Source organism: Talaromyces proteolyticus, assembly GCF_021365285.1.
Source record: "Talaromyces proteolyticus strain PMI_201 chromosome Unknown BGW36scaffold_14, whole genome shotgun sequence".
Taxonomy (NCBI): domain Eukaryota; kingdom Fungi; phylum Ascomycota; class Eurotiomycetes; order Eurotiales; family Trichocomaceae; genus Talaromyces; species Talaromyces proteolyticus.
The window spans coordinates 901,861-925,214 of record NW_025764290.1 but is presented as its reverse complement, the minus strand read 5'-3'; the positions used below and the strand labels follow the sequence as shown (position 1 = coordinate 925,214).

At 44.4% G+C, this 23,354-nt stretch overlaps 7 protein-coding genes across 7 annotated transcripts; 3 read left to right on the top strand and 4 right to left on the bottom strand.

The window, feature by feature from the left end:
* Nucleotides 1-170: 170 nt before the first annotated feature.
* Nucleotides 171-1,024, top strand: BGW36DRAFT_364849 (uncharacterized protein; the record flags this gene model as incomplete). Its single annotated transcript, XM_046214598.1, has 2 exons — nt 171-489; nt 570-1,024. 2 exons carry the CDS (start codon nt 171-173, stop codon nt 1,022-1,024), a joined length of 774 nt encoding a protein of 257 aa, XP_046066409.1.
* A 1,074-nt stretch (nt 1,025-2,098) lies between these two features.
* Nucleotides 2,099-3,912, top strand: BGW36DRAFT_466045 (fungal-specific transcription factor domain-containing protein; the record flags this gene model as incomplete). Its single annotated transcript, XM_046222324.1, has 2 exons — nt 2,099-3,008; nt 3,061-3,912. Exons 1-2 carry the CDS (start codon nt 2,241-2,243, stop codon nt 3,910-3,912), a joined length of 1,620 nt encoding a protein of 539 aa, XP_046066408.1. The 5' UTR covers nt 2,099-2,240.
* Nucleotides 3,913-3,974: 62 nt separating this feature from the next.
* BGW36DRAFT_306938 (2-dehydropantoate 2-reductase family) lies at nt 3,975-4,979 on the bottom strand (the record flags this gene model as incomplete). Its single annotated transcript, XM_046212198.1, has 1 exon — nt 3,975-4,979. One exon carries the CDS (start codon nt 4,977-4,979, stop codon nt 3,975-3,977), a length of 1,005 nt encoding a protein of 334 aa, XP_046066407.1.
* A 625-nt stretch (nt 4,980-5,604) lies between these two features.
* On the bottom strand, nt 5,605-7,580 carry BGW36DRAFT_440978 (amidase; the record flags this gene model as incomplete). The annotated part of the gene is made up of 5 exons (XM_046221544.1): nt 5,605-5,726; nt 5,822-5,927; nt 5,989-6,685; nt 6,752-7,053; nt 7,122-7,580. The coding sequence occupies 5 exons, from the start codon at nt 7,578-7,580 to the stop codon at nt 5,605-5,607; spliced, it is 1,686 nt and encodes a 561-aa protein (XP_046066406.1).
* Nucleotides 7,581-8,387: 807 nt separating this feature from the next.
* BGW36DRAFT_420558 (MFS transporter) lies at nt 8,388-10,417 on the top strand (the record flags this gene model as incomplete). Its single annotated transcript, XM_046219506.1, has 7 exons — nt 8,388-8,612; nt 8,682-8,722; nt 8,790-8,985; nt 9,053-9,295; nt 9,361-9,760; nt 9,821-10,010; nt 10,073-10,417. The coding sequence occupies 7 exons, from the start codon at nt 8,388-8,390 to the stop codon at nt 10,335-10,337; spliced, it is 1,560 nt and encodes a 519-aa protein (XP_046066405.1). The 3' UTR covers nt 10,338-10,417.
* A 720-nt stretch (nt 10,418-11,137) lies between these two features.
* On the bottom strand, nt 11,138-14,495 carry BGW36DRAFT_390254 (SH3 domain protein). Its single transcript, XM_046217455.1, has 2 exons — nt 14,372-14,495; nt 11,138-14,241 (listed from the first exon to the last, which is right to left on the bottom strand). The coding sequence occupies exons 1-2, from the start codon at nt 14,444-14,446 to the stop codon at nt 11,500-11,502; spliced, it is 2,817 nt and encodes a 938-aa protein (XP_046066404.1). The 5' UTR covers nt 14,447-14,495; the 3' UTR covers nt 11,138-11,499.
* Nucleotides 14,496-15,203: 708 nt separating this feature from the next.
* BGW36DRAFT_401558 (thiamine pyrophosphate-requiring enzyme) lies at nt 15,204-17,136 on the bottom strand (the record flags this gene model as incomplete). Its single annotated transcript, XM_046218755.1, has 3 exons — nt 15,204-15,500; nt 15,566-16,932; nt 16,998-17,136. The coding sequence occupies 3 exons, from the start codon at nt 17,134-17,136 to the stop codon at nt 15,204-15,206; spliced, it is 1,803 nt and encodes a 600-aa protein (XP_046066403.1).
* Nucleotides 17,137-23,354: the final 6,218 nt, after the last annotated feature.

Sequence of the window (23,354 nt, the reverse complement as noted above, 5' to 3'; positions counted from 1 at the left end):
CATGAAAAAGTACCTAATGAAGTAACGCATGGGTTGTTGTTTAATAAGGTAAAGCACGAATAACAACATAATTATCTGGCAGAAGATTCCTTATCGCATTTCCTACCTATAGGTACATCTGCATACAGGTTTAAAGTGTATACCCGACAGCCAACTTCGCCCCTAAGATAATGATGGAGCCTGCCAAACTTCGGCGACACGAACAGAGAGGCAAATACGATGTCGACTCCATCCAGAAAGTCTTTTCGGACACTTTCATTTCCCATGTCTCATACATCGACAATGGCTTGCCGCAGTGCGTGCCTATGATCGCCCTGTTTCACCGTGCTGGCGAGAATGAAGATCCAGTGATCTATCTCCACGGCCACCCTAGCTCGAGATTAATGGAGATTGTGCGGGATAAGGAGTCAGAATGTGCTACTGGAGACGACGAGAAGTTACACAAAATCCCGAACGATAAGATAAGAGTATGCATTACAAGCACCAAAGGTCAGTCAATCGCTTCGACATCTAGTTTCGACATTGTGGTTTGAGCTGATATTAATTAAATTTTTTGATGCTACATACAGTTGACGGCCTTGTCCTCTCATCGGCCCCGAATGGGCATACTTTTAATTATCGGTCCGGAATCGTCCATGGTGCATGCTCCCTTATTAAGGATCGTGACCTTAAGCGGGAGGTGATGAGGGGTGTAACGAATCATATCGTTGAAGGCAGGTGGGAGGACGTAAACCCTGTCTCCTCCTTTCAGGTTTCGTTGGTCTGTGTGATACGTGTTGATATCCTCAGTGGTGGAGTAAAATTTCGAACTGGTATTCCCGGTGTACAACCCAGAGACAGGATAAAAGATGGACCAGACAATGAAGTGCCGCCATGGACAGGAGTCGTCCCCCTTTCCGAACAATTGGATGAGCCAGTTCCAAGTGGATTGACAGATGATGCCAAAGTTCCTGAAGGGTTATTGACATTTATACAAAGGAGGAACAAAGCTCAAAGCGAATATGCCCATTCTGTTGCTAAATAATCCGCATTTTCAAAAAAATGTATTAATATCTTGCGTGCAGGAGGTTTTATTTGCGAGGCAAGGAAAACGTCGCCGAAAAGTAGAAGACTGGATTTTTGTGAAATCTACTCCTTATATACGCTAAGAAATGGAAAAAAACGAGGTATCTATCGCTGTTTCATTATGGAAGTGTCTTGTAAAGAATAATTTTAATATACTAATTGATCATATGTGGGTACGTATTCAGTCCATTACCTGACATCTGTAGTTTTTTGTGTATCGCTGTTCCGGTCGAACAGGCCAAAGATGGCAACTATATTGACTGCATTCCTACCTAATCCAGGGCGCGCCTGATTCAATCATCATAGAGCACATACCTATTACCTACGACCTCCAAAAGATTCCGAATTAAATCGAAACAAATCCAGTAATTACATAGCATAAATCATCCTATTTCTACGTTCTGATGCTTTGCAAACCTAAAACAGCCATATATAACTAAGAATGAGCTATCTAGCAGTTGACCTCTTTCCCAGGTATGTTTGCAAGCTATGTCAGATTGGCAATTAGAATCACCACCCTATTTTTTGACAGCCGAATGTACTCAGTACATCGTCTCCACTTCCCCGCACGAAGCTAATAACGATACTAGCTCCTATTCCCAGCAATTCATCGCCCGGTTGGCGGGGAGTTTGCAAAAATATTTAGTGTCTCCTAGAGCCTTGTCGTGTCTTCTTCTCCAGCAAGGTTTACGCCTAGAATTATGCGTATTTCTGGGCATTCCAAATACCAAATATACGAAGTCATATAGACTTATCTCCTGCCCAATTGAATCTGACTTAGTAGGTGAGCTATAAAATTAAAATCAAAAAGTATTTACCATGTAGGTTAGGGAAGGCACAATAGGGCGATGCATATATATAGAATAGGAATAGAGAAACTGTTCTATATATGCATATATGGAATTGTTTAATGGTTCCTGTTTTACTGAATTAAAATGGCATTTGCAATTTCGGCGGTTAGTCAACTAGTGCGCAAAAAGCTATGGCAAATCTCTCGCCCACTTAGAGCACTTTGAGAAAGAGGGGGTCCGTAACTCCGAGCCAGCTGAGATAAGAGGAGAACCGCCCTTCTCGTTGAGCAATCATAGCCGTTGATTGAGGATATCATTTGAAATATCCAAATCTTTAATCCAGTAAAATTATTTGACTGTTCGTCTTGCCTCCTTCTGCCTGCCATGGCAACTCGTTCACGAAAAGGTTGTATCGACTGCAAGCAGGCCAAGGTTAAATGCGACGAAGTGCATCCCTCGTGTGGGACATGTTCTCGCCGTCGCCGGCAATGTCGGGGATACATAGCATCTCAATCTCGTCCATCATCTTTGAGGAACGGCAATGCGGTAGCTCGTGCAAAATCGCGAGGCTGTACCGAGAAGAGACGAGCTTCAATCTCCTCTAATTTGTCTGAAGAAGGCCGAGCAAACGACTGTTCAGAGGTTGAATGGATGCTAAATGGAGATGATTGGAAAGCTGACAACATTTCTTTTTCCTGCAGCTACTGGACTCCACAGTCCCCTGAAACAGATATCGGGGGTTCTCACGCTATTCTCAGTTCTGCAGACGATCAAAGTACGGTGACATGGGAAGATTCGATAAACTCTCCTTCTCCCATGCGAGGTCCGAGCCTTATTCCTTTAAATGAGATTCTCGCAGCAGACAAGCGATTCATTGAAGTCTACTTTATGAGACATCCCGCAGAGGTAGTTATGAGCAATGATTTCGTGGACGAGATGAACAGGGCTGTGATTCCTCTTTTACAGCGGAATCCCACGGCTGTTGGTGATTCACTATGTGCGATTGGCGAAAATTATATCAGGGACACTATGGGTGCTACATTAATCCCAAATCGCAAAACACGACTACTCAGTCGACTGAGGTTCGCAAACGAGCACGAGAACAGTCCGGAACTAGTATTAATGCTACTACTTGGGCTGTCTGGGGCAGAGGTACGTTACTCTTCGAGTTTGTACGCCGAATAATTCATTGACCAAGGAACAGATCACAGACTTCCGATCTGACGGTGGAGGAAGCACACTACTCGGGCTCGTAGAGAATGTAGCGCTGGTGTTGGAATTTTACATACGCTCGGGTAAAGAGCTCACCGAGTCAGCAAAATACTTTGCCAGAGGCGTGGCGCGTCAAGATCTTCTAATCTCACTTTCGAGGATGCGGCGTACCCGAATAAATTCATCCATCTGGTTGGACGAGTACTCGATGAATCACGCTGACCGGTTTATGGGCTTCACAACATCATTAGCTCCGATATTGTCAGAACTCTGCGCTCTTGCTGAGGACGTCCATTTTCTTATGGACAGATATCCCAGTGCCAGCTACATGTGCGACGGGGCTCATGACTTATTAACGTGTAATACGGATCTGACAGAGAGGGAAGCATCCATTCGGGCTAAACTTGTGGCATGGCGCCCCTTCCGTGATTGTTCAATGTCGATGCAAACATCTCGCAAGTTTCTCCTACACGCGTATGCTTGGAGAGCAGCAGCTCTTCTCTACCTCTTCCGCCTGTTCAGTCGCCCAGGACGCTCAATTAATGCAGATCAGGTGGCCCTGAGCATGGCTTATGAGGTCATGGTTCATATCTCCGGCCCGCCTGAAGACATGAAACTCTCACTCTGGCCACTTTTCATTGCGGCATGCGAACTAGACCGACCAGAAGACCGAGAAACTGCAATCCAATTATTCAATGGTATTTGCGACGCTCGGCCTATCGTGACGGCTAGACGGACACAATCATTTTGTGTAGATCAGATTTGGCCAGCTAGAGACCGAGGAGAGGTCTGGGATTGGATGTATCTGGTACGCCGTGGATCGAATGTATTTGTGCCATTATAGCATCCGCATGACTGTTTAAACTTGAATAGTTTATACTATTCATTACTTCTAAGATCTAACTCTTAATCTGGTAATACCTTTTGGTCAATTTTCCACTCCTCCAACTTCAGAAACTTGTAGACAGTAGCCATAATGGGTGTATCCACCCCAAGCTCTTTCGCTAGTTTTAGCGGATTTCCTAGAATAACTTCCAACTCCATATGGCGCCCATTTTCCAGGTCCAATAGCATACTTGGTCGATAGTCACAGTCATCTGGCAGTCGATATGCCATCCAGCTAATGATTGATTCTGGAATATGGTGGCCCGCAGAGCTCGCAATACGCCAAATTTCCCACATCATCGGGACGAGCAGTGTTTCTCTTCCTTTGCTTCTTTGGACTTCACCAACGTCCATCCTCATCAAGGCGCAGATCGTGTTGAAGGTCCCATTCCATAACAGCTTCTCCCATCTCGCCACCTGAATATCATCGACAAATTCGGTAACGGAGGAACCACCCATGACGTACATATTCACAAACGCCCTGGCCTTTTCTGTACTCTCAGAATCATCGAGTCCATCGTGAAAATGAGGCCCCATTTTCGAAACGTCCTTTCCCATCTGAATTACTACATTGGGCTCTTTGATTGAACTTCCGATATGGCTAACGCTACTCATCACAGCGTTTTTGGGCCACATTTTGATGATATCGTTCTCGATTCCTATGCCATTCTGTATCATGACCACTGTCGTCTTTGAAGGAGTTATCACCGGAGATATCATATCTGTGACTGGACTTTTGTTTGGCAACTGCTTCGTACACACCACTACATAGTCGTATTCTATTTGCTCTCCATTCTCATCGGTTGCAGCATCATTAACAGAGCTCACTAAGCGGTATGGTTTCCATCCTAAAAGCTTGCCATGGTCGATGGACTCGATCTGCCATCCGTGCTGTGAAACATAGCTGTATTTGGATCTAAGAACTGCAGTCACTCGACCAAGGCCAGACTTTGTTAAAACAATCGACGCAATTGTGCCAACACCGCCGGAACCAATAAGACATATTTGATATTTCGGCGGTGTCATTGAGGACATCTTTCGTACTGGCCCTCGAAATGTAATCGACAGTCGACGAAGATTGCTCGAGTCAAATCCGTAGTAATATTGTGGTATCCTATAAATTTAAGGATGAGCGTTGTCATTATTGATGATAAATCCTTTCCATACAGAGGAGCACTTTGTTCCGAACTCGTATTGACGCGATCCTGAGATACGCTAGGGTAAATATCCAACTAATCGTTGAGCCATCTATTGGTTACAACACGTACCTATCATATGGTCTCAAACTGGTAGACACTAAGATAGCATAGATAAGAGAACAGCAATATGGCGGCTACTAACTCTCTACGGAGTACCTTGGTGAGTATACAACTGTGCTACAAGGTCTGTAACCCCACATCTTTTTTCACGAACTCTATTAGAATTGCAGCTTGTTATACTTAATAATATTATTATCAACTTGATGATTATCATTTGGAGTCGATAGTTTGCTACGGCTATATGGCCATACCCCGCTCTATAAGTTCAAAGTTTAATCAGTAGCTCATATCTCGGGTATTCGGCATGATGAAATTGTGCTATGGTTGGCTCAATTGAGATACCCGAGTCTCTCTGAATAAGGTCTACACTCTATTTCATAAGATAAGCTGGACTAGGTTTTGCCATTTAGAATGCCGTCAATAATATCCGTGTTCCTAAGCAAAGCCGCATCTTGAAGTCTGGGAGCAATAATTTGTAGTGACACCGGGGCACCGGCCATGACCTCTGGGTCATCTACATAATCGTATCAGTACCCAAGTCAAGGAGATTTTTTTCAGCATTTGCGGAATGGGGGGAATAAAAGTATGGAGGGTCATGCGTTGACTTACAGAGTGTTTGAATAGCCTGGTCCAGGTCATTTTTGGGCTTGAAATCGTCATATTTAGGATCCAAGGTAGGATCTACCTTTGTAAATGGAATAATAACGGCCGGATACTAAAAGATTTATCAGCTCCACTGTCTTCCTTCCTTTCATTATTTACGGCTCCCGGCTTACATCCACGGCATTCCAAGCAACTGTGTACAGTTCTGTGGTGCATTTATCGGGATTAATAGCGGTATGAGGTGCGGCTGGAGCAACCAGCAGGTCAATCCCAAGCTGCTGCCAGGCATCGAGCATTTGTTTTTGGATTAAACCTTTCTTAGTGTTCCAATCCCACATTTCTTCGTGAGTTTTTCGAGGAATGTCCCAATATCCAAAGTTTGCCACGGACGGGACGACAGGTTCAGCTGCTTTTGCTAGTTCTCGTCTCGGATATGAGAGGCCGTCGACTGTGAATAGCTGAGAGGCAATATTCCGAATTTCCATGAAGTTAGGGCAGATAGGCGTGAAATCTCTAGTATCATATCCAGCGGTCTCGAGTTTCAGTTTCGCCTCGTGGATTGCGCGACGCACAGGAGGGTGAGGAGTAATACCCGATTCATAAAGAATTCCAACAATAGGTCTCTTCATGGATACTGGTATAGGTTGTTCCATTACGCCGGGTATGATGGCAGGGTCGAAATTCCAAGGCTGACCTGCGCGGACTGCCTCGGTAAACAAGATCATATCTCGCATCGAATGGCCGATTGGGCCGAGGACTGCAGGAATCCCGGTATTCATACCGGTCCAGCCAGAGGCAGCGTAACCGATAAAGGGAAGGACACCCACCGAGGGTTTGTAGCCATACACGCCGTTGAAGGCAGCCGGGAGCCTACGAGGATACATGGATTAGCACATCAAGATAGAAGCGATGGGAACATGTTGGAGGCCCGCATACCGAATTGAGCCGCCTACATCTGTACCGACGCCTAATGAATTTCCTCTAAATGCCGAAAGGGCTCCTTCACCACCACTGCTGCCGCCACAGGTTAAATGACTGACAACTGGGTTTTTGGTATGTCCGAAGACATTGTTATCGCACTCAGCAACAAGCATGGTCTGTGGGACATTGGTTTTCGCGATAATGACGGCCCCGGCATCCTCGACAAATTGAATAATGGGAGTTGTCGTGGTAGAAGGGTCAAAGCACCTGGAAATGTAGCCATTGCTCGCATCGTACCCCTTGACATGGAAACACTCCTATTATTATCGTTAGCGCTCATTGTCAAGTCTTCCTAGGAATACAGTATGCTTTATATTAGTTTCACCTTGAAAGTTATAGGCAGACCATGTAAGGGTCCCACGGTCTTACCCGTCCTCTTAAAGTGGTCATCCAATTCTCTTGCTTTCTCAATCGCGTCGGCGAAAAATATCTCAGTCAAAGCGTTACAAAGCTGCTGGCAGATTGCAGCCCGCTTGCAAAACGCCGTAACCGTCTCGACCGCAGTGTACGTGCCCTTAGCAATCTCGGCGGCGAGGGATGTTGCATCGTACCTTTCGCCCGTGATAATCAGCTCTCTCTCAGTAAGTAGCCCGGAGGTGGCAGCAACAGGTCGCAAATCCACGGTTTCTGGGGTTGGATGCAACGAAGATTCCAGTCTCCAGCTCTCGGGAATCCTGGACAACTGCTCGGCCCTCTTTTCATCTCGGATGGTTTCCCAAGGTCGTGAGGGCTTTGGCAATCCCTTCTGGACGATGGTATCCGCTGTGAGAGTAATAGAGCTCATTCTCGTAGTACTCGTTACTATAATGGTATATTTAGTATATAATGATATATTGGTACGGAGAGAACTACTCGGTACGTACAGTTCAACTAACAGAAATGAAATACTATCAGCGGGCTATAATATTACTATTATTTAATTTCTTTCGGAACTCCTTATGAACCCCTATCCATAGCAATCTGTCGAACTTTGTGCACATACGGAGTAATCTAGGTAACAAAGCTGCACGTGAGAAGCTTGGGCCAGAGACTAAGAGAGATAGCATGGAGACGCGCCTTATCTAACATGCTATCTATGCTATCTATCCCGAGGATGTTTCTACGTACTCTAACTGGCTAGATTATTCTCACCGCTCTCGGATTTGATCTTTCTGTTGGATTTTTTGACCAATCATCGTGACCTGAGAGTATACTACGCCAATTCCTTCCTATTCTCTAGTGAAGAGGTTACCCCATCTATGCTATCTACCAAGTCATTGGCGTTGGTTTATGGGGTATGTCAACGTGGTTTTAGTTAAGGAAAAAGGTAATTGCCACAATATTAGCTTCTTTAGACCTGCCTATTCATGATTCTGGCTAATTGGATTTACTGCTATCCCCGCAAAGATAGCTAGCTATACAAGAGATCCACCTTGTGACTATAGCTTTTCAAGATATCAGAACTGGATATCTGCTGACCTCCGTTCGTACTCTACTCCTATGAGTATTTATAACAGCCATCAAGAGGAGGTAAAAAACATACTCGGTTAAAGCCATGAACCCCTACTAGTTCTGAGTACAAGCAAACGAGAACACTATACCGCAGTTCGAAATGTCCACGAGCAAGGAAGCAGATGAGGCCGTCGTGGTGTCTTCTGACCATGATTTTGGCACTTCCAAACCCGTTGGGTTTCTTGCCCGTCTTAAGGGTGACCGCGTGGATCTCAACGATGTTGCAAAGATCTATTTCCAGCAATCTCTTCAATACGATCAAAGTCAGCTAGAGCGCGATTCTATTAGGGTCCGGAGAAAGCTCGACTTTATCGTTCTGCCAATGGTAAGATAAACTATATCCTGTCGACGTGATTAGACATCTTCTGGCTCGACTCTAACAGGTCGATCGCAGATGATGACAACTTACATGCTGAGTTTCCTGGATAAACAGACGTAAGGTCTACTTTTTTTTCAATATTGGTCGATGAGTGATACATATTTCTAACATTATAGCATGTAGTCTCAACTACTCTAACGCTTACGGTCTGCAAAGCGACACGCATATGACCGGCAATCAGTACTCATGGGTCTCATCTGCCTTATATTTTGGCTGGCTTACGGCAGCTTACCCTTGGCAGATTCTTCTGCAGAGATATCCTATTGGCAGGTTGATCGGAATTATGCTGTTTATTTGGGGCGCGGTGTGCATGCTTCAGGCAAGTTCCCCAACCTTATATTACCGTTATTCGCCTAGAAATCTAACAGGATGACGTACATTAACAGGCTGCGGTATTCAACTTCTCGGGGTTTTTCGCCATTCGATTTTTCCTTGGAGCTTTGGAAGCTGTGATTTCCCCCGCATTCATCGTTTTGACATCAATGCTTTGGACCCGTGAGGAACAAAGTCTCCGTAGCTCATTCTGGCTATCGGTCAATGGCATCTCATCCATTTTAGGCGCTCTTCTCGCGTATGGCGCCGGCCATGCCTCAGGACTAGCAATCCCACAGTGGAAGCTCATCTACTTGGTAAGATCACCTGAGATTCGTTTCCAACCGTGATGGCTGATCTTAATAACGCAATGTTCTTTTAGATTGTCGGTGCATTGACTTTCGCCTGGGGTTTTGTTATCTATTTGTACTTACCTGATGGCCCTCACAACGCCAAAATGTTAACCGAATATGAGAGGGTTGTCGCAGTGTGGCGAATCTCTCGCAACCAAACCGGTCTGAAGCACTTCAAGACCGTGCCCGAGCAGATCAAGGAGGCTCTCCTTGACGAAAAAGCGTGGCTGCTGTTCTTAATGGCTATTTGCTATGGTATCCTCAACGGCGGTGTGACGAACTTCTTGTCCGCCATTATTAAAGGCTTTGGCTATGATGCTCTACGTACGAGCTTGTTGCAAACTCCTGTGGGTGCTTTTGAATTAGTAATGGTCATCGCGTTTGGCTATCTGTCAAAATTGCCAAACATGGTTGGCGCCACAATCTTCAGTTAGTATTGCCTTGCTGCCAACGTAGCACATAGTTACCTCCCTGGCTAAACTCTTACAGTTGCTTGCATTCCTGGATTAGCGGGATTGATTGGGATTCTCAAGATCCCAATTAACCACCGATTCGCGCTTGTCGGAATGTGTTGGATGCAAGGTATCCTCGGCTCTCCTGTCATTCTAAACTGGACGCTTCCTGGGCTTAACACTGCCGGTCACACCAAGCGAAGCACTGTTCTTGGAATATATTTTGTGTACGTCTTTTTATCGGCCTCTATTTATACATAGTCCGTTCAGAATGCTAAATTAGCTCTAGGCTCTACTGCGCAGGAAACATCGCTGGGCCGCACCTTTTCCTTGAAAACGAGGTCCCAAGATATCCAACAGCTATCAAGGGCTTAGCTGGTGCATATGCCGGGGCAATGGGGTTACAGATTATCTATACCGGATATTGTTATCTGGAAAACCGCAAGAAGCAGAAGATGGGTCTTCTAGGAGAGGCTAATATCGCAGAGGAAGCTATGGAGAGCTTTAATGATTTGACGGACAAGCAAAATAAGCATTTCAGATATCGCATTTAGAGCTTCTGGACCTGTGAAGGATTCCAGGCTTCTTTTACATTTCGTGAGAAGTTGTTTTGCTATCTTTTATCAAATGTGTGCGACTTCGTCCATTTTTCAACCTAAGACATACTTAGTTATTTCTCTTCTACTAATCATAACATGTTCTCCTCATATTTGAAATGGTGTCTCTTTGTGCACTTGATCAACGAAGAAGTAATGTGAGCTATTTTTTCAACCCCTAGCTTTTTCAAGACAAACCCTGTCTGCATATGCCAGGGGTAAGAGGGGCATTCCTAATGAAAAGGGCTAAGATCCATCCTCTGCCAATTCCATTGGCAACCCTATTACTATGCATTGAAGTGGTTCGGTTACTAAGTTATTCTAACAGCCAAAAATTTATAGTCTGGTATCTAACCCTCTTTATCGATACGTGCTGCTCTTGGAGATTAGAAGCTGATCATACTGACTCCGTACTCAGTACAGCATATCCATACCCACCATATATTGTAGATTAAGCTAGGGCGTATTTATGGCAGATTATCCTTGGAATAGCTACCTGGCCCTGTGACATATTGTTGTTCTCCCCTGTGTCGTGTATACCTAAGTACCAATATATAACTAGTCTAATCCGATGAAATCAACATTGAATTTCTAGTACCGAGACGCTTCTTACATAAATATCCCTGCTTAGTTTTATTATAGTTTCAAAAAAAGTAGAAGAGGCACGCTTCCACAGCTCTATCTATCGAGTGTCTGTAGTAGGTAAATTGGGAATAATTCGGACCATTCTATTATTACATGTACTTGATCAAGTAAGTGTAAAATATTTTGAATCCGCTAATCCCAAATTTGGGTCGTTATCCTCGCTTAGTGAGGACTATCTGCCCGCTTCAATGTTCTTTCCTTAAAGAAATACTACCTAGTAAGCGATCCTTGAGCCAGGCTGAGCATAAAGCGTCGCACATTGAATTTATGTAGGTGGTATCAACAGGTATGAATAATAAAGTGACATCAAATGACCAATGCTACGTGTACCTTGCCTATAACCCAATTACTGTAAAATAAAAAATTGTCACTTCGTGCTTTATATCACACTATGCCATCCCGTGCCACCGTATGCAATCATGATCATCATCATCAATATTTCTTCCACTCAAAAGTTTTTATCATGTGACTTCGTTCACTGTGTAACCTCACGCACAGGTGTGCAATAGTTCCCTGGGAATAGCCCCGTGTGTCCGGCATAATACCCCCAGTACCACTCATCGTTGATATTCTCCGCCTCCGAGATTTCAGCCCCTTTAGGAAAGGAGAGCTCATCGGTACAGTTTTCTTCTGCGAAATACGGCCACTCGGCACGAAGAACAAGACCATAACCTCCATCAGGAGGGAACACAGAGCCTGTTACGCGACGGCCAGATGATTGGGTGGTAGTTGGAGATCCAGAGTCTGTCGTCGGTGACGAGGTCCCAGCGTGCGATGTCCGAGCGCGACTGGCCTTTTTGCGTTTCGTGTTGCCTTCTTTCCAAGACCAGTCTCCATTGCCGAGATCTGGGGAGGCAACGGAATTTGAAGAGTCAGTGCGACTTGAAACCTGTGGGGTTTCTTCTTTCAATGTGTAGCCTCCAACAATATCACGGACTACTCTTCGCCGCTGACCCTTTTCATGATCTTCATATCCAACAACAATCATGCGATGACTGTTCAAACAGCGGCGCCAGCCGTTGTGTCCGTTTTCTTTGCTGATTTTACCCGATGCAACGAGCTTCAGATAGCAATTAGTGCAAACATCATAGTTGCCTTCATTACATTTGAGACAGTGGAAGCGTGTTGAGGAAGGGGCGATTGGGTATTTGCAGATATCGCATTCAGTCGAAAAAGAAAGTACTTGATATGCTGTAGATTCCGGTGATGAAAGTGACGGCGGAACACTGATCAGTCCAGTTGGAGTAGCCTCTGTCGGTGAAGTCGCAGCTTCTGTAGATAATATCCTGCGAACAGGTAGTAGTGGGTGGCTACAACAACGGCCCTGGTTTACGCAACGCCGACAATATCCCCATTCCCCTTCATTACATTCACTACATTGCCAAAAGCAATTATTGGTAGCGGACTGACAAATATCGCAAAACATGCCGTCCTCTAATCTGCTAGCAGGGTTTTCATTGGTTATTTGTTTCCAGTCGGATGTGCCACGCAGTGAACTCTCTTTTGGCTTCCGGTATTTCTGTGAGTTCAATACATGCGGCTGCTCCTCTGGCGATCGATTGGCCGGGTGATGCTGATCCTTGTAAACCTCCTCGCGAGTGCTGCTGACTGTATTGTAATAAGGACAGCCCGACCCTACACGATAGCAATGAAGACAGACATGAAAATTCCCATTTTTGCATTTATGGCATCGCTTGTGAAGTTTGTACTGGATATCTGATATGCCACAACGCTCACATGAAAGAGATGGTTCAGTGTAATGAGTTGATGGAACACGCACAGGATGCTGTCTGGGTGGTGCCGGTCGTGATGTCGCAGGACGACGCACCGAAGCGGGTAAGTTGGGGAGGCTCGTGGAAGGGGACGGTGTGTCATTCGTCGAAACACCAGGCAAAGCGGCATTTGAAGCAGAAGGGGTGCGATCTGTTGGTGTTGATACAGTGGGACTATTCGTCTCTAGGGAACCCAGTATTTGCCTTCCGGTTTGTGATTGAGGGCTTTCTCTTGTTCCCGTTAGCCATAACTCAGAAGCACGGCCTTCAGGTTCGGTCGCCCGTCGGGAAATAGAAGTTGCAGATGATTCTCTGGTTCTCGGTTGAGAACGAGGAGCGCTCGATCGCTGATTTGTCATATCGCTAGACGACCGAGTTGCTGGCCGCAGGGCAGTTTCAGAAGTGGAAGCTGCGGCAACTGGGGTGGGCGATGTTCTTCGTCGCCTAGTCTCATCTGAGGCCCGACGTTGATGTCGTAACGGGGTCTCAGTTGCTTCCAGAAGATGTGGACGAGATACAGGAGGGCGTCTTCCAGACTCGGTAGGCACGGCACTAGGGCTCCTGCTGCTTTGTGTAGTGTGTGACCTAGAGCGACGGTGTTGGGATGAGGGGGCCGGTCGCTCCGTTTGATCACTACTCCTCCGCTGTGGATGAGATCGCTCAGGATGTCGACTAAGAAAAATCTGCACTAAACCATCACTCAGCTCTTCCTCTTGAGCTTGGTCTAGGCCGCGTAGATCTATCCCGTCTAGTAGTCCCTCTTCCATAATAAGGCGAACAATCTCTTCCTGGGTCGTATCTCCGACGTCCGATGCACTTAGCAAGGAACGCAAGCTTGATTGGTGTTCGATACGTCTAGCTGGATCAGTAGCGCTTCCAATGGTTGTCCCCGTACTGGCAGCAGTTCTAGCGACATGGTGCTGGGCCTGCCGTCTTGTTGTTGGATCATTATCATGGCGACCTCTGCGCTCATCGTCCGACCTATCCCTATTGTCTGCGCTTCTTGCTTGTCGCCTATGAAAAGTATCCCCTGCTTGACTACTAGAAGCCCGTCTCCGATGCGAAGCAGAAACCTCTGAAAGGCTCAACTCTCTCACGTTTTCGATCAGCCGTCTATCTTCTTCATCCGACTCGGAGGCATTAGGCGGCGAGACTAGCACCGAATCGCCGGGTTTGTACTTCTTCGCAATTTCCTCTTTATCCTGTGCGGATCTCGCATGCCCAGGGTTGACTTTCAACACCATGTCCAGCAGAGAAGTTACAGTCGCATTCGGTCTTGTCGCACGAACACCTGCCCGACATGACGGACAAGTAAATCGGGGAGCGGAGCTTGATGTGCGCGGCCGAACAGCTTGCCACGAAAACCATTCTTTCAAACAAGATCCGCAGAAGGTGTGAAGACAATCAAGGAGGGTGAGGGGCTGATAGAGCAGCTCGGTGCAGATCTAAGTAATTTTCAACGCACTGTTAGCGATGCTGAATTCGATGCGGAATACCCACTTTTCCCCGCCATTTCCAGAATGCCAAAGCCCGTGGGATGCAGAGAGCCTATCCTTGGTTCGAGAATAAACATACCGAGCACACTAACTCCTTCTCTAGCTCTCCGAGTCCAGGCGTGGAAGCACCGGGCTGTGCTCCGGTTGTGGCCATGCCTCCGCGAAGACTGGAATTGTTGGAGTCTTTAAAGGCCGCCGCTTCGCAGTGGAAGGAAAGCGATCTTCTATCTTGCGCCAGTGACAAATATAGCGTCATCACATGACGGCGCTAGCTGTCGAACTTTGTACGCACCTGTCAGATTACTCAGCAATACAGAACCTGCCTGTTTATTTTGGTACTATTCATCATAATTTAGATATTTAAATATAATTTCTAAAATTATTAGTATTAAATATTCTAATATATTTTTCTAGAAATAATTGATATGAATATTTTTTTAATATACTTTATCCCGTTTTCCAATCTCTTTTCCAAGTTTGGTGGGCTCGATTAGTAGCTAAATCGCTTCTAGATTTTCACTCTCTATTGAGGTCTCTTCCGAGATTAATATAGCATATCCTATTGTAATATTGACATGTGTTGAATATTCTCATGCTCCACCATGCGAACTAAGAGAGGTCAACTATGCTGTGTCCCTTTAGCTTTATGGGATAAGGAAAGAGCTTATGACGGACAACCACCAACCCCTATTCATTATCTGATCGAGTGGAAAGGCACTTGTCAAGTTGATATATTCGACTATTGTATTGGGAATGTTAGGACATATCGAAGGATTTACGGAATGGCGACCTCCAGATCCACTCTGCATTCTGTTCCTACACCCCTAAATTCTGAACACTTTATTAATCTGTTGATATGTTTATAATTATGAATTTCAGCATTTCGAAATGATTCTGCCGATTTTATCAAACTAGTCATGAGACATTTTTTTACCTAATTCCCTAAGCTCATCAGTCATATCATCGGGATGGATACAACACTCCAACAATGCCAGCTTCCAGTATTCCTCCTCAACCTGTTGTAAGGCCGAATCAAGCTCAGCACATGTCCGAATCTGGCGTGTGAAAAAGGCATCATCTTCACCAGAGGAGTGGTCTGGAAGGAAGGAATTATTATTCTCAGCGTGTGGCTGCGCAGAAAGAGAGGATCCGAGACCGGCATAGTTCCAGTTGGAAATATAGTTATACGGTCCATCATGGATTACAGTCTGTAAGCCGCGTAGTTCATTAGTCTTGTTTGAGGATACGTAGTCGCGAATTGGATAGTACGTACTTCTGTTCTATACCCTAAATTGTTAAAAACGAAGATAACTGGGTTGAGCTTGAGGTGAATCATGGTACTTAGTTCCTGAGCCGTCATTTGCATGGCACCGTCTCCAATCATCAAGATTGATCTATTTCGTGGACGAGCTAATTGGCAGCCAAGAGTTGCAGGAAGTCCCCAACCAATCGAGGCATAAACAATTTGTACCTGATAGGATGCGCTAGTCGGAAGACGGATATGCTGGGAGGTGAACCAGGTCTCACCCGCGTCCGCAACAAGGGTATCGCCTTCATGAAAGATGGTCTGAATACCACGCAAAACGCTGGGTAAGGTTATTGGGTCACCAGGGTGGTCTGGATGGTCTTGTGCGGCCTCAAAGGTAGGCACAGAAGAATCTTGATACTCTCGATATGCACGTAGCGAACTGTCATTTCTTTGAATCTTTTCTGACGATAAAAGTTCTTGGATCAGAACCTGGAGGTCAACCTTGTATTCAGACCGCTCTGGAAACCTCACAAGATCCGACTTCAATTCAATGACTTGAGATTTCTTTTTGCTAGGATCCACATTTCCAAGACAGTGGAGGTCGCTCCACCGACCCCCAATGACAAGCCATAAATCGGATTCTGACATGACCCTCTCCCCGGGATGGTTGAGAATATTCGGCCAAAAGGTGCCACAAAATTGGGGGTGCGTCTCCGTCATCAGTCTTGCATCAGGTTGAACTAGAACAGCACATCCCAGCCTTGACGCAAGCAGGTCAATGTCAGTCCGTGAGAGATTGACACATGCCTGGGGTCCTATTAGAAGCACTGGACGCTTTGCTAAGCTCCATGCATGCTCAATGCTGCTTAGAGCAGAATTTATATCTCTCGAAATGGAAATAGCCGTTATCCCTTTCCGCAACGGCGTGGGTTCCAAACACGGTACTTGCACAAGATCTTCTGGAATTTCAATATAAACGGGAAGTGACCGATCGAGACATTCTTTCAATGCCTCATCGATAGCATCCTGTACAGACTCGGTCGAGGTCACCCGCAGTGATTTCGCAGTTACTTGATCAAAGGCGTGGAGAGCCACTTCTTTGCCGTCAGAGCCGGAAGAGTGATGTAGGAGATTAGGTTCTGAGATGAGCGAGAGTTTGGGGCATCCTGATATAACAATGACCTTGAGGTTTTCAGAGCGGGCTCCAGCAATTGCGTTCAGGATCGATAGTCCTCCTACTCCGTAGGGGACAACCACAACGGCGATTTGGGCGTTAGAAGTGCGAGCATACCCATCAGCTGCATAACCAGCGTTTAATTCATTACAGCATCCAACCATGTTGAGATTTTTGTTTTCAAGCAAATGGTCAAGGAGGTGAAGGTTGGAGTCCCCTGCAAATGTATATATTAACATGACGCCTTTCGGGTAGTGTAAGTGAAAGTAAACTGAGGCTTACCAGGAACGACAAAAAAGTCCTGCACCCCCAATTCCTCTATGCGATGCGCTATATGTCTACCAACATTATACGGACGAGGCACGGATTCTAGATGTTCAACTCCGGATGGTTCTTGTCCGTAGACGTCATCTATTATCATGTCCGAGCAAGCGTCGATTCGTTTTGGGCTGCCGTAGAATGATTTTTCACCTGTATTTGTTAGCACTGCATGACGAAATATTTGGTTTTATCAGCCGATATTGAGGGAATCTCCATGGATGGGTAACAAAATTCAGCATACTCTTTCCTTTCTCTTGTCCGTCTTGGCTGTCAAGCGGGAGAGGATGTAATGCTTGGTCATTGAATTCTGAACGATTTTAATTGCTGCAATATATTAAAAGCGGGTAGCACGTACTAGAGCTATACATTCGAGTTTTTTGGAAGCATTTGAAAGCCAATTCTCCAGATTTCGTTGCAGGAACGTTGCTTGATAAGCCTGACTTGCACATCACACTGGAACGAATAGAGTTTCCAGTTCGCGAGTAGTATCGAAAGGCTAAAGAGTGAAACATAATGGTCAAAGAAGAATATACTTTGGGTATATTGCACTTCGGGAGACGAAGTAGTGTTCTTAGTGAGCAAGCATCTGCCCTCTGGTGAAAGAAATGAGGGCCAGGATATGTATATATTAATTGGTGGCTATTACACATCACATTGTCTGACGTCGGTATACAACAATATACTATCGAATCAGTCTCTCTGTTCATTTCGTCTTATATTTGACAGCAAGAACTTTTCCACCTATAGATATGAGTCTTGACTAATGTGCTCAATGCACGCTCTGAATGGATGCATGTCATCGGCAACGTGGCGGGCCCGTGCACTTGCGTGTATGACGTCTCGAACCGCCCTCCATGGTTGCTAGTTTGTAAGGAACTTAGTGGATGCTGCCATCACCTGCCGTGTATAGCTCTGAGAAATGACTTCATGTTGATTGCTTTTTTTGTGCCAGAAGGATTTCTGTAGAATGAGTGGCACGTCGGGTAGCTATACGATGTGCATGGTTTTGAAATCAAGAATTCTCAAATTCATATCACAGTCCATGCGCTGACGATCTGTGGCAACAGCATTTATTTGCCACTTTCTGTCTTCAGATATACATAGCTCGAGGTTGGTAGTTCTGCGAAAGTCCCCTTTAGGCAATACATCTAATCATCTGCGTAACCATCTATTCTTTTTTATCAATTGGTGTAGTGGAAAAAGTGGGTAATGCAAAGACACATGGACATATCATATACTTAAAATTCATGATAATTTCTGGATTATCCAGTAACTGGCGTGGGCAACCAAGATTTTATTGCGGGGACACCTTGATGAATATCAGCGGCTTGTATTTGAGTGAACTGTATGAATTGATGTACTAGGTATATTCAGAATTACAACATGGAATGACTTAAATTAGGCTTAATTCTCAAACGGGCATTACCATAATCTTCCTTACAGTGCCTTGGTGAAAATTTAATTCTCCTGTTAGTGACATTGCGCGGTGTGAATTTATGATCATGTGTTTATGTTTCGGCAATATCCCTGAAGAAGTGCGTTGCCTCAGTCTTCGATAGGAGACAAACATAAATTAACCAAACTGCAAAATATTTTCGAATACGTTCTTGTGAATATGCCTTTTCATTCTATGGTCAGGTTATGTCGAGTCTCACGCTGCATTTCCCAGGAGAGTCAGTTTTATACCTACCGACAGGTCCGCAGTTATCTAACTACAACTTCGGCGCCAAAGCTCAGTCTCAATCTCTCCGACCCGTCTTTGATGCAAGGATACGAAAATCTTGAATTATTTCATATCGTAAATACATATTTGTTCACTATTTCTATCTTCCGGCCTTGATTCAAGCGTGAGGCATCAAGAAAGCTATGGCTGATCTCAATTGATGCCCAGCCGATCGATGATGACTTCATACTGTAATCAACTGAAGACCAAAAAGTCTACAGATTCAGCAATGGAGGGTATGCGAAATGGGACTGTATTTAATCAATGCTTCAAATACCATTGAAGTCGCGTGTTACTTGCGCAAAGCATTTAGGATGGTGATATAATCCCTGACAACGTCTATCAAATGGCAATGTGATTCTATATTGGGCGAATAAGATTCTTGGCTCACTTTATGGGAGTGCCTTGGGGACTAGTTGCAGATGTACTGCAAGTTAGTGAAGTGCGGGGTACAAGATACTCATTAATTGGGAATCTCGCCCAGACATCCGTGACTAATAATGGTAGGAGGCCTTCTCTGTCCAATCTTTATATCGATTCTCTATGTATTAGATCTCAGGCTGAACTTGTCGAATTTCATTATTTTCCATTTATTTGTCCTTACAGCTTGGGCCAGTTTCCGATTACCAGGTTGTCCATCAGAATTATTTGGTGATTTCCAGAATTAATTTTTCCACAGCAGTTTCATATTTTTTCCCCCTTATCTTTATTCAACTAGTCATTGCCACCGATACAAGATGTGCATGTATGATAATACCTGCATTCATGGTTTGTTGGGACGGGTCACTTGATGTAGCGTCAATGCATAATCCCCAATCTGGGAATTCTGTTAAAAAGGAGAACAGGGAGGGTGGACTTCATTTACTAGATTCTTCTATCCAGTCCCATGGCCTTGCTGGAAGCTTTGATGAGAGCTTCGTTTACTTCGTATTCGATTGGACTGCTGTGTGAGCGTTCGTATAAGCAGTGTAACCCATTTTGACATCCATTATCTCAATAGTAAACTAGTAGACAAAGCCTGAGCTCAGGATCGCCGGTAGAAATTGTATCAATTGATATAGAGGGAGAGTATTGTGATGGAAATTTTAAGGAACTTTGTATGTGTTTCCCAATTTTATATATGTGCAGATGCACGTTTAAGCCATGTAAACTTTGTCTAACCTCAATGTTGTTTAGGTGTTTCTAAATGGCTAACCGGGTGTGATTTGTATGGACTTATCGGTCCCCATCCTCAAATGAAATCAACTCACGGGCGGAATACCAAACCTGTTACGATCTCATGGGTGACCATCGCACCCTCAATAATCTCTTCGCCGTGATGTAAGATGAAATAATACTTGCATGGGATCATGTTGTCCTCTAGAAGCCAAATAATGACACTGTTCGGAGAAATATACCTACCATACTGCTTAAATAAAGTCGCAGGAGTAACTCCAACACTATTAATATCATTTATAGATGTTCGGTCTTGTGATGTCAAATATGTAATTGCAGCGACATTCTACGTGATCCCGATGTCAACAGGTTTGCTGCCTATTCAGACCCAAGAGGCGGCTGACTACATGTATTGGTAGTAGGGGCTTTTGACCTGCTTTGCGCTTAGTAGGACCTTCCGTTGTGATGGAGATAACATAGGGTGATTTTTGAAACGAAAGGGATAATTATTTTGGGACCTTTCCGTTTATGTCATATGACTAACATTAATATACCAAAATACTGTGATAGCTCTGACATCAATTGATATCAACCGTGTGGTACCATTACCTCATTGATTTTAAGTTCTGCCCCAATATTTGAAGGCGGGCGCACAAAAGACGATGGGGTTGCTTAGAAAAATCCAGTCTAGTCTTTTGTATCATTCTCGTCAAATCCTGCTTGCCAGAAGTGATCATCAGGGTTCTCGTGTTCGCTTGGACGTTATCGTCCTACGGTTTCACGCTGAAAAGCCATCTCCCTCACACCTCCAACCATTGACAAATATAAATTACGTCAGCTTGGTACGCGCAGAGATGTTATAAATGTTAAGTGGCGATAGTCAGGGTGTGAAATTTCCTTATACCCCAACCGATTCTACCCTGGAGATAGAAACACCAAAGAAGACTTGTCCTTTTCACAACGGAGTGTTTATCATACGAGATTGTTAAAAAAATCATAACCCTAAGGGGAAGTACTCTAAATGCATACCCCGAATCCGAAGCTTGGAAAGATGGATTCGCGAATTCTCCCTTCTACGGCATTTACTGGCTCTGTAATGAGAATAATGGCTGGCTCACTTTTTCAAACACTGTCTCAGGGACGTTTATTGGATATAGTGAGGATTACATACCCCAAAAAAATCGGAAGCATGAAGGAGGATTATATCTCAGTGCATTTGATCGAAATGAAAATGGCCTTAACTATTTCGTCATTCGAGCGCAAGACATCGAAGAGGGTACGCATAGACTGATGGTCAAGGTGCAAGATGGCCTTTTTCCATTGATAGCATCGAAAGATGGAAAGTTACATACTGGTGGTCACAGCGTTAAAGGGACAAAATGGGAATTTTTAGCAGTATAGACGATACTTTTTGTGGGCATTTATTACCCATAAGTGGCGTTGATCTTGAAACGGTCGAATACCACATATTGCCAACTTCATTATGAATATTGCTAAAAAGGAGTAGGTGGGGTCCTTCTTCTCGCCCATCTGGCAATGAAAAATTAACTGACAATTCATCAACCTTGCTTGGACCAATACGAAATCATGTTATAGCTTGCTTTGCAAGAAGACAAGACTAATTAATGACCTTGATCCTATCGTGTTTTTCCATATGTATATGTAATATGTAGGCATGTATGTCAGCCGTACCGATAGCTATGGAGTCCCATACTAGATAATAACATTTGACATATTCGAAAGGTTCATAATAATATCTGTCGAACTAGCTACTACTGCGCGTTGTCCGGTGATATGAAATGTATCCCCTATTTCTCTTTAGTCAATGACTTCTTCATTTTCATGTTTACAACCTAAGGACAGGGCCTGCTCACTTTCGCATCCCAAGTGAACATGCAGTCACCAAGCCCTGATTCTCCCGGAAAATAAATGCCAGGGGAAACGATCAAACCAGCCATGACACGTTTACCATTGTGGAAGAGAAATTTGCCCATCCAGAACGCTTCAGGTTGCTCAGCCACGTAAGCGAATTGATGGGAAACAAGATTCATCCGTCAACTTGGGCGTTCTTGTGGCTTGCTGATATTGAAGTGCTAAAAGAATCAGCCGAAGATATCCTCATATATTCCGCGAATCTATTTTCACCAAGATTTCCAACAAGTTTTTGCGATTTTGTATATTACCCCTTTTCTCTAATTTCCATACTCAAGTTGATTGATCCGAAATTCAGGACTGCAAAGTCCTCAAAATCTTCATAAAGCATAATCCCTGCCGTTGACATCCCACGTGTTTCAATTCTTAAAACCCCCCAAAAGTAGCCCTTGCCATGCTAATTAATAAAGATGAAAAAAAAAAATAGTTGTAAGCGTAAGACAAAGCTGTGCATTTTCACCAAGCCCAACTGTCTTACAATTGCCTGGATCGTTCCGTACTAACCGAGCTCAATGTGAAAGGAGAGATGGAGGTTATATCGTGACCAGACAGGAAACTATCGACTTGACATATATCCGTCTATTCTGTGCTCGACTCTACTAGATTACCATTCCACCTAAAGACCATTATCAAAATTCTGGTCTACAAAACGCACAGATTCTTGGCAGAGAGCCATATATTCTGGGATATTTATGTAGAAATGTACGTCGATTTGATATGTCTAAATCCCATTACTCACAGCTATTTCAAGGAGGGATATTTCCCTCTCAAAATGATTCGCATATCTCAAAACAAGAAGCAATTGGTGGTACAATTATTTTGGCTCGCTAAGGGCAGTTTCTCTATTGGCCCTGAGTCATTAGTAGAAATTATCAATAGATCGTTACTGGGAGGAGGATGGGTCTTAATCGATACCTTCTGTGGAATTACATCACGCAAGAGCCAATTTGTTCGGACAATGATATTACTATTAAAACTGATTATTTGAGGCTCCCTGCCAAAGTTGGAATTACTTGAGATACAATGGTTTTTACCAAGGGCCACGGCCATTTGTGGTGCAACCGATTGAAATCGTAGTATTTCGAATGAAGGCCATGGGTCTCGAAAAATTTACGCTTTACCCTTGTTTTCTGGAATATAGATCAAATTACCAGGCAATAAACGGGACGGTCCAACAGGCTTGGGAGCACTCCTAGGTAAGCATAATAATCGTGACGCGTGGGATATTGCTGGATTAAAAGAATTTGCACTGCCATCTCTGAAGAGGGAGAGACACCTGCATTATTCTATTCTACTCGCGACAATTCAAAATGCTAATAAGGCTATTATAATTCAAGAAGTACAAGGTCACGTTTGTATTGAGATTGTATCTAAACTCTGGCCATGTAATAAATATCTAATCATCTCAAAACCAATCATTATTCTAAAGAAAACTTAGTAAATGTTTGTGTTAGAAGCAGAGACGCCGAAATACCTGACGTTGAGACTCTGGCGTAAATGTCCGTTCA

Bases quoted from the DNA above. Each gene is read 5' to 3' on its own strand.
- BGW36DRAFT_390254 (XM_046217455.1), bottom strand. From the start codon at position 14,446: ATGGCCACAACCGGAGCACAGCCCGGTGCTTCCACGCCTGGACTCGGA. The intron at 14,242-14,371 runs GTATGTTTATTC...AAAATTACTTAG, and splicing joins AGAAGGAGTTAGTGTGCTCG to ATCTGCACCGAGCTGCTCTA.